This window comes from Psammomys obesus, unplaced genomic scaffold, assembly GCF_907164565.1.
Source record: "Psammomys obesus unplaced genomic scaffold, mPsaObe1.curated_primary_1811, whole genome shotgun sequence".
Lineage (NCBI taxonomy): Eukaryota > Metazoa > Chordata > Mammalia > Rodentia > Muridae > Psammomys > Psammomys obesus.
Window position 1 is genome coordinate 6,055,091 of NW_026592510.1, and position 10,733 is coordinate 6,065,823.

Below are 10,733 nucleotides of genomic sequence, written 5' to 3' on the forward strand. Positions count from 1 at the left end.
GCTCTTGTAAGCAGGGTGGACCAAGTACACACAATAGGTATGTGGGAAGAGATGCCATTAAGCCTCACATTTCTTCAGGGCTTGGATGCTCATTGCTTAACCGTACTCTACCGAGCTTCAAAGAACTCACTGAGGAACTTCTATTTCTTCTCGGCGAAAGAGTGACCTAAGTTTTTACCTGTTCCACGTGTCTCCCACTCTCAGGAAATTTGGTGTTTCAGCTGGGAATTTTTGCAGAGAATCAGTGGTCATGATTTAGAGGCTGCACATGTTAACAGTTTATTTTTGTCACTTAGGGAAAAGAGCCAAATTCTCATACAAAATGTGCTCGCTGAAAAAGTACATCTGACAACGTATTACAAATTAACTTTCAGGTTGTGTTCTTTCTACAACTTTGGATTTAATATCAAGATGCCATTTGGAACTAGGGAAACATATTTCTCAGTAATCATGTAAGGACATTGAGTAGCCATGTTCTTAATCTGTTCTGTGCATTAAGTAAGACAATCACTTCTACTTGCAGAAGAAAAATTTGAGTCAATATGTATAGACACATATTTAAGCCATGGCAAACATGCGTAATTTCTTATATGGAATGCTGTATAAAGTCATATTAAGATGTCAAATTGGAGCAAATATCTTATCGATGACAGATTACTACACATTTGCAGTGATTCAGCTGCCAGCAAAGAGATTAGGGGAAAAGATATGAATTTGAGAATTCAAGTTATCAGTCCAACAAGGACAAAGAGCTGGGCAAAGGCACTAATGATGAGGGACAGTCACTAATAGCTAGGGAGATTTTAACATTTTTGATGTGTGGAATTTGGGAGAGAATCATTGACTGGGCACTAGGGAGATGGTACAGGTAAAGTGCTTTCCATACAAGCGTGAGCATCTCTGTAAGTCCAGATGCAATAGAACACATCTATAATCCCAGGCTCCTACAGTGATGGGAGGCCCAGACAGGAGAAATCTGGGCGTTTATAAGCCAGCTAGCCTTGCATTTACAGTAGTGAACAAGAAGAGGCCTGACTCAAATGAAATAGAATACAGTGTCTGCAGACAGACACTGATGCTGTCCTCTGACTCCCACACATGTACTGTGTTGCCTTCATTCACATTCACACGCATGCACATAAATACACAGACATCATACACATGCCTTGCACTCAGAGACGTAAAAGAAAGGTGAAAGCAGTAAAAGCAAACTAAAGAGAATGATATTTTTCCTCTGAAAGAACAAATTAAATCTGGACTCACTTTTTCACACAATGGTATGAGTTCATCCTCAAAAAGGTCCCGGGGAAGTTTTCCGATGAAAATCTCACAGCCTCTTTCTGGAGGTGCAGTGTCCCAGCCTGGAGGAGGACCACCATATTTTCTTTGTCCATTTTCCTGTGTACCCAGGGAGGATGGTGTATGAGGGAGAACAGACGACAACAAAATTTTTAGTTTATTTTTTATTTTTAAAAATACTTTTATTTAATGACTATCTTAGGAAATATTCGTCATTGTCAAGTAGTAATAGTTGACCATCGAGAAGACAAAGATTAAAGGCTCATGTGTGTGCATCGTAGTACTTCTCTGCTTCCGAGGCTTGCTCAAGGTAAATATGGCTGACGCTTGTAAGGTGCTCAACAATAGAAGTTACTCAAGGGTCGAGTTACACCATTTCTTATCAATTATGATGTCTTAGTATGCACCGTAATACGGAGGAGTGATTCAGAACCCACCACAGGTCTAGGGAAGGAGACAAAGGATGTGGCTCTGTGGCTTGCCTTTTGTTTTTAGGAAATTATTATTTTGTCATTTCATTTCACTGTGGTAGAATACCTGAATCCCAGCTTCTTAGCAATTAGGGGAGGAAGTGGGAGAGATGGTGGGACTGGGAGGAGACGAGGGAGGGGGCTACAACTGGGACACAAAATGAATAAATTATAAAAAAAAAATGAAATCTATTAAACTAAAAAAAAAAAATTAAGAAGGAGATAGTTTGACTTACTGTTGTATAAATGTCCCAGAGGCAGATCAGCAAGTGAACTGACTCTAATCGAGATCCTGGCTCTGATTTAACGTTAGGGTTGTGTGTCATGGCCGCACTATTAGACTGGAGTGTTCTGACTCCACTCGTCACTCACCAGCTGAGGGGCTTTAGGTAAACGGCTTAACCTCTCAGTTACTTAGTTTTCTCACATGCAAGGCAGGGGCAGCGGCAGCCTTTGCAGAGAGGGCAACCTGCCTCAAACAGGCGAGGCTTGGCGCTTGGCTCACAATCAGTGCTCAGCTGTCTGTAATTCCTAAGCCAAGCCGGGGATGTGGAGACCCTCTAAATAGAAAAACATGAAGATTAACGCTTGGGGATGTGAACTGGCTAATTTGGGGGAGAGCTGCTGAAGGATTGAAGTCTGCTTCCAAAGATGATAGGATGGCAGGATATATTTCTAATGTTGCCTTTTCATGTGAGGAGCAGTGGTGTGCTCGGTCCAAACAGAACTTACTTCTATATCTCCCTCTTGACTAATGGATGTTCTTTTTGCAGAAGAACGCCACTGGCATTTTCCTTCAACGCCAACAATTTGTTTTCCTAGGGGTTAAAGGCTGAAGCGTGGACACCAGCCAGTGCTCCTTTGCTGGGGGGAAGATGAAGAAGCCACACTGCTCTCCAGCACAGTTAGAACTCCAGACCCTCACGTTTTACTGTGACTCTTAAAGGGGCCGAATGTTGGCATTCATCACAAAAGTCACCACTGATATACTATCAGGCAGTTTGGTGCCAGGATGCATGCTGTTGTAGAACAAGCGTAACATACAGAGGGCTTGTATCTTCTTACTCTAAATTCTCACCTGAGCAGCAGTACTTTGACATCATTAACAAACCAGACAAGTGGAGAATTTCATCTTTTTAGTAAAACAGCAGGTAGCATACCCTGCCCTATGCATGTGCCATCTATATCTCAACCAAGACTTTTCTAAACACATCAGTTTGACATTCGAGAAGATGGTCAAAGTTTCATTTTTCTTGTTTCCTAACTAATACCTGGATATCAACTGCACGCCAGTGTTCTGGCCTCAGAGCAGTGCTGTGGCCCAGGAGCCATCCCTGTCCCAGTTTACAGAAGATACAAGGTCAGACAGTAATTTGCTGACGTCATAAGGTTGTTATCTAGAGAAGTCAGGGTCTGAACACAGAAAGTCAGCCTGGGTTCATCAGCGTAATCTCTATATAGTATGGCCTTGATATTGGAAAGCCTAGGGACTTACAGCCAACCCAGACATTAAACTCAACATATGAAAATGTCTTGCCAGTAAGCAGAAATTGCCCTGCTTTACTTTCCAATTTTCAGTCGTTCAAGTACACAAGATTTTGGGGAGAACATATCTCACACTTATTGTATACAAAGGGCTATATTGTTAATGCTAATCACCATTCCTTCCTTGGCCCAAATCTTGCCATTTGGGTGATGGCTTTCTCTCCTCTATTCTTTCCTGTGCATTTCAGGTATTGATAACACCTACCTAATTATTAGAATACCAGCATAAATTTGGCCAATATTTTTACCCTTCAGAATGAGAAAATCAAATTCATATTCCATAATGGCAAAGTAGGTCTTCTGGAATCTTGGATTTTGCGAGTTTCCTCTGAATTGATAATAAGTAAGCAACAAGCAGGTTGACCTTTTGAAGTTTAATTTCTATTGTCTTGATTGCTGTAGTTGCTAAAAATAATGATGTATATGTTATGGGTTTGAGAGTTCCATTTGCTTATGTGGTTCAGAAGCTTATTAATTGTGTTTTTGTGGTTTCTATAAACACATAAAAAACTGCCCAATAATAGTCTTGGGAATTGCAGAGTCCAACCAGTTTAGAGATGCCCCAAAGTTTATGCAATGGGGAGCATTTGCCCTGGGAACCACCCACCAGGCTTGGAATGTGCCAGCAGGAGAAGTCCACAGCAATTTGAAGCAGGCTCTGGGCATTAGTCATGGGGTCAGAATAGCTGTCCATTACTCTGAAAGGACAGTGGGCTGATATTTCAGGCCCTATTTTTATAGTTGGGAAGTTTAAAATAGGTAAAGCCAGACTAGAACTGTGCTTTTCCCTTCTACTTGGTATTCTCAGGGCCTCATTCTCCTCAGTAACCCAAACATATTAATAGTTTCGAAAAACAGACTAGAGATATTTCCTTACAGGCTTTTAAAAAGCGACAGGATGTTTACTAAACTCTGGGAACTCTTGCCTTTCTTTATAATCAGGTTTGCAAAATCTTTTCTGTTTCTGCACCCAATAAGTAGGTAGAAAACTTTCAACTGCCTAATTAAAAATCAAAGACGCAATTCTATCGAGAATCCTGTTTCATTTTTATGTGTTGCATGCTGAGGCTGCCTAGTAACTCAGTTTATGTCAAGAGTGTCTGGAATTTCCTCCTCCACAGATATTTCAAGTTCTTCATGATGAAATTATGGCTACCATCTTCTTGACCTTGGATAAAACCAGATAATTTTTGTTTAATATTGCCCATTCTGGGCAATAAGTCTTAGAATAAATGCTGAAAGCAAACCATTTAATTGGCCCACCACACATCAGAGCTTTTTGTACATTTGGGAAAAAAATATCTTCTGGAGGTTTTAAAAATGTCAGATGTTTGCTTTTCCAGCTTTTCTGGCAACCAGGAAAGCCATGGTTTTAATAGTAATAAAATTGAGTTTCTGTTACAAAATTTTAATAGTTGAAACTTCAGTGCTGAGTACTTGGAAACTCAGCATTTTTTCATCATTATAAAGTTGTGATGTGTGTTCAGGTTTAATCCAGAAGTGTTTCCCCTTAACCTGGTTCTCAAAATCCAAACTTTCAACTGGATCCTTGTGAAATGTAAATACACGTACAGATGAGCAACACTAAATGGATTCAGTATGATATCTACCTATCATCTAAATATCATCTATCTATCTCTTACATATTTATTATCAGTAACAATAATGAAAAAGTGATTAGGAGTCTGGGAGAGAGAGTTGGGGGTGGGTGGGAACATGAAAGAGATTGGAGGGGGAGAGAAAGGGTAGAAATAATGTCAATACAGTACTCATTTATGAAATTTTCAAAAGATTTTAAATTAATAAGTCCAAAATTTTTAAGATTTAGTACTTTTTAACATAAGATTTTTTTTTCGTTTAACTAGCTGAAATTACCTTCTGTTATTTGCACACAAAAATAATGGCAGCAAAACATCAGTTCACTGTAATTGAGTCTGGAACTACATAAGTGCTTCAAAGGTGTTAACTCACTTAATCTTCTCCGTTTGTGAAGATGAGGAATTCAAGACACAGAATGCACTGAAACCCATGAGCATAGTATTAATGGCAGAGACCCAAGTGAATCCTAAGACCATGCTTTTAGTTAAAACATTGTTTTCCATGCTTCATTCATTATTAGCCTATACATAATCATTTTATGGGGAAAAACATGGTTCAGAAATATTACATAAATTGTCTAAAATTCCAACAGTTTAGCTCATTGCAGGCAACACTATACTGAAGATCCATGTTCCTCACTCGAGTGAGCTTTATGACAGAGTTATTATTCAAAACCTCTGTTTTTGCTTATATTCTCCCTCAGGTTAATCAGCCTTTTGCTCTCCATGTTGCTATGCCTACTTTCATTCCCAACTTCATCAAATGGGGAGACAAGATGGTGGTTCTCCTTGTGTGTGAGACTATTTATAAAGAGGGAAATCATTACTTAATGGCCCTCACCATTCACTATAAATTTCAATTCTTTTAATGGCTCTGGGGATTTTAATATTGTCTGTAATAAGTTTTCTGGCTCTCTTTGGTTCTTTGTACTTTCTTCTCTCTAACAGAGAAGAAATTACGTATCTTTTCTAACCAAATTGCTTTAGGATCTTATATTTTTTTCTACCTGGCTGTTTGTACACAGATGCTGGCCAAATGATCTATTTGTGGTGATGTTTCTAGCTCTCATAAGCCTGCTACACCCAGAACAATGGTTTTGGGGTCAGTACCTCTTCATGATGCTCAGCATCAACCCAATACATTGAGAATATCTATCTATATTGTGCCTGATAAGGTTTATGGGTATATTTTCCCAGCTATCAACTTGCAAGATGGACTAAAAAATTTTGTTTATGCAGTATTTCTTTTTATATTCTGCCTGCGTTACAGGTCTCTCATTATATGTTGGCAAGTCTCAGAGGCCTTTATTCAGATATACTTAAAATGTAGATTTGTTGCTTTCTACAACAGTGCTGTATTCCTTAATTCTATATGAAGGATCGTTGTTTGTTTGGTATAGTTCATTGCTTTGCTCTTGTAAGACACTGTCTCACATACTACTAGACAGAGCTAGCCTGTGACTTGTTATCTTCTTGCTTCACCTCCTGAATACTGGGATTAGAGGCATGTAACCATCCTCTATGGCTAGATTTGGATTTTCTTTTTGGTATATACTTGCAGTATTGGTGTTATCCTCATTGCATTAAAAAAAATAACCCATGCAGGGTATATGCTATAGTTATGTGAAATAGTATTTGCCTGAAAGTTACTGAAGGTCCATGGCCTCGGTAAATTGTCCCATTTTCATTTTAAACTATTAATAGAAGATAGTTTTCAAAATCAAATCGACCCCTTTAATAAAAATCTCTTGATACTTTTTTACCTTTGAGGAATGCGTGTTGTGAATTAGTCAGGAAAACAGTATCTCAGTGTTTGAAGCACTCAGAAGCAAAGTGTCTTAAAAAAATAACCTGTACCTTGTCAAGGTTTTAGCTGTCTACAAGGACACTGAATTCAAGAATAGAGAGAGAGTCAGAAATCAGACAACATATTCTTGGACATATATTCATTTGTATGTAAGAGACCATGGAAAGTGCCAACTGGCTTCAGAGACCGCTTGCATCTTTTAAAGCAGTTTGTATAATGATGGGCTGTGAATCACGTGTCTCTCTTTTGAGTCTTGTGTCAGAACCTGTGGTTCTGGACATGCATCTTGATGTATTGCTCCAACATCTCAGTGCCTCATGAATTGTTGAGGGCCTTGGCCAACACAGTCGTGTGCTGTGGGCTTGTACATGATGTCCTTTAGCCAGCAGTCTCAGCTTGCTAAACGGCAGGTAGTGACTTTCATGTGGGGTTGTGTCAATAAACATGGAGTCCTGGAGATTCTGGTATCAACAAAATGTCTCTCAACACTCAACAACCAAAAACTAACTCAAAAGCAAGTGTGTGATGAGTCAATCGTAGGTGTTTCGGGAGTGCGTGCCTGTATTGCATCCCGAGACTCTGCAGCCTTCTTGTAAACGCACAGCATGTGCCCTGCGCATCGTGCAGGCCATCATGTGACTCAGTGCCAGAGAGTGCCACCTAATAATTGCACCAGGGCCCAAATTAAAGACTAGAACATGTCACGAATTACAGTGGTTTTTACTTACATATGAAAATTTCCGGTTTGATAGAAACATAATGGTCTAACTATGGAAAATGACGATATCTTCTTACCCTCATCCCTCAGCCCGCAAGCATTAAGTTAGTAGATCTTTGGATTTTTTTACGTTAGAATGTTTTATTTATTTATTTTTTTAAATTGTTGTTTGGGTTACTTGACTTCATAAAATAATCAACAGATGAGTTTTGGCTTGCTTTTGGGACACAGTTTCCAACAATTTCTGAAATGGCCCGACCGCTGATATTTTGTACTGTGTGTGTATATAATAAGGTATTCTGAACATTGCTGATTATAAAATCAGAATATCAACCAATTCTGAAAATCACTGATGATGTTCTGTGCCTCTCAGTACCAAATGTGCGGGCAAGGTTTAATTCTTTATGCAAAGTAAGCACATCAGCTCAGAGTGTCAAGTTTGCTTTCATTTTTGACCAGTGATAAAGCTATTTGTCTATCAAAATATTTTCTGAAATAAATTTAGTTTTGACTTATTATCAATAAATGTTTGATTTGTATACCTATTTTATATACCCCTATACCCAAGAATACATAAAAACTAGGCAAACAGGGGCATGAGAGGAGATGAGGGAGGGAAGGTGGGATTGGGAGGGAAAGGGGGAGGGGTGCTATAGCTGGGACACAAAGTAAATAAACTGTAATTAATATAAAAAATAAAAATTAAAATAAAAAACAAAATGGGGTTTGAACAGAAAATTCTTAAAAGACTCTTACGTAAAAATAACTTTTAAAATCAACTAATATATAATAGCATATGAAGATGTAATTAAATAACATAAATTGTGCACGTGGAGATAGACATTGTAAGGAAGACTGGGTCTGGATAATTGCTCTTCTGTCTGTCCTAGCTCAACAAATGCCAAGGGCAAGCTCATCTGATGAAGCTGGTTTTAGTTGTGAAAAATCTGCTACAGTCTTTAGTCTCTTTATCACACCCTTGTGAAACTTGATTCTTTGAAAGCTGAGGGATTTGGCAAGGCTGAACTCAATCTTTCTTGGCTTTAATATCTTCCTCTATTAAGAAGTGGCCTTAGTTAGATAATTGTGGTGGTCTTGTGTGGGTGTCAGGATGTTTTTGAAAAGGAGGCTGAGGTTTGGCACCATATTGGGATGTGTGAAAAATATTCACAAGATAAATGTGAGTTAATCAATGGAAGCTTTATGTGCACTATTCTTATAGTTTTAAAAAAATCAGTGGATTTTCAGTTGTACCTACATATCTACTCTGATAATTACAGAATGACACTTTTTGAATTGTCCCATCCTGATACTTAAAGAAAACTATGCACTTATATACATATATATATTTACTGTAAATCAAGATTATAAAGACATTTACAAACAAAAATCATGAACACCATTATTTACTAAAAGCTCAAATCACCTGTCCTGCTCTTTCTGTTTGCAAGATTAACAGGGCTGAAGGATTAAGGCACAGCTCTAAATTTCATCATCAAATAGCCTGAACGAATTGAAAATGAATAATCCCAAATGGTATTAATTTTACTTCATACTGTGACAGCATTTCATGTATGACTACCTCAGCCTCCTACTCAGTACTTTTAGGAAAATATTATAAAGGTCACAGCGATGAAGTCACTAATTTCTCCACTGATCTTTATTTGACAGTGTTTTTTTTTTTTTGTTATTTTTGCTTGTTTTTTTGTTTGTTTGGTTTGGTTTTTTGAATCTTTGCTTGCCTAAGATTTTAGATCCTAAAGATAAAAAGTCACCTACTTCTGTCTGCTAACAAACATAAACAAATCTATAGCTCTTAGAAAACTCTTGAAATTGCCTGAAAGCAGAGCCCAAAGTTAAAACCCCTGTCTGCGCCCCTGCACATCGGGATCATGAAGTTCGTTCTAATTTTTAAGCTGATGAAATAAAACACCTCTTTGCTTCTAGTCTAAGGGAAGGCAGCACAAGGCCTAGCTTGTGGCGATGTCGATTCTTCTGCTTACGATCTCTCGTTTTAAGTGTCCATTAGGGCAGTTGAAGAACAATTCATCGCTATTTGAAAACAGTTGCAGGGACACATGTGTTTCCTGGGATGATGGACTTACCACAGATGTTGGACCCACGCACAAAAGGACTCACTCAATTGTTCCTTCATTTGGAGGGTACCATACCGCTTCATGACAGTTCTATCTAGAAGAAGCAATGCTCCTCCTAAGCTTCAAAATAAAATTGGCCTGTGAGTGGCTGGAGGGGCAAGCTGTGTGTTCACAGAACTAACATACATGATCTAAGTCCTTGGATAGCTCAGGAAGGAGGAGGAGGTGAGGACAGACTACAAAAGAGAGAGGAGCAGATGCTCTTTCTCATCACGAAGTTCATTTCCTATCTCTGTCTTGTAGGAATCACGTGCAGTGATGGAAAAGACTAAGTCAGAGGTACTCTGATTTTGCTACCTGCCTCTTTCTAAGCCAGGGTAGGTGAAGGCAGCTGTTTACCTCTGCAGCCCCATGCTGCCCACTGCTTTTATTGCACTATTTGCAGCCTTTTGTTGACTCAGACTCTTTATCCTTATTTGATGACCTTTGTCTTCTTTTACAGTTCCTGATTTCACATGTGCATTATCGGGTGTCTGTGCAACTTCTTACATCTTCTTCACGTTCTATATGTATGACTATCTTCCTACTGCTTCACATTCATTTCATATACGTCCCTCAGGTGACATGAATCCTGCAAGCAATATAGTGTTGGGTCTTGCATTTTTTTCATCTAGTCTGTCTTTTAACTGAAGGGTTCAGTCCATTTATATCCAAGGTAATTATTGATTTTTAAAGACTTATTACTTCCATTTAGTTGCTTTGAAAATTACTTATTTCTTCCTTCTTTTACTGTCTTCTGCTTGGCTAAGTGATTTTTCTCTTGTGGTATACTTTCATTTCTGTTTGTGAATGTATCTGTAATGAGGATTTTAAAAAGACATTAATTTTAATTTTATGTGTGCTCCTCAAATACCCTATATGTATGGGTCTTTTACTGTATGAATCTCTGTGGATCATGTGTGTACCTGATACCCAGAGGCCAGAAATGGGCAGAAAGACACACATGGTATATAATCACTTATAAGTGGATATTAGCCATATAGTATAGGATAAACATACTAAAAACTGTAGTCCTAAAGAAGCTAAACAACAAAGAGGTCCCTATGGAAGAGGCTTAATTTTCATTCAGAAGTGCAAATAGGATAGACATCGGAAGTGGGAGAAGACAGGGAATAGGACAGGAGCCTTCCACAGGGGTCT

General features: G+C 38.5%; 1 protein-coding gene across 3 annotated transcripts in view; it reads right to left on the minus strand.

Moving 5' to 3' along the window:
* Positions 1-10,733, minus strand: part of A1cf (APOBEC1 complementation factor) — a 78,232-nt gene that overhangs the window by 39,462 nt on the left and 28,037 nt on the right. For all 3 annotated transcript variants that reach the window (XM_055613754.1, XM_055613753.1, XM_055613755.1), the window contains exon 3: positions 1,264-1,398. In XM_055613754.1, the coding sequence (XP_055469729.1) occupies positions 1,264-1,398 (135 nt within the window). The remainder of the gene's footprint in view (positions 1-1,263; positions 1,399-10,733) is intronic.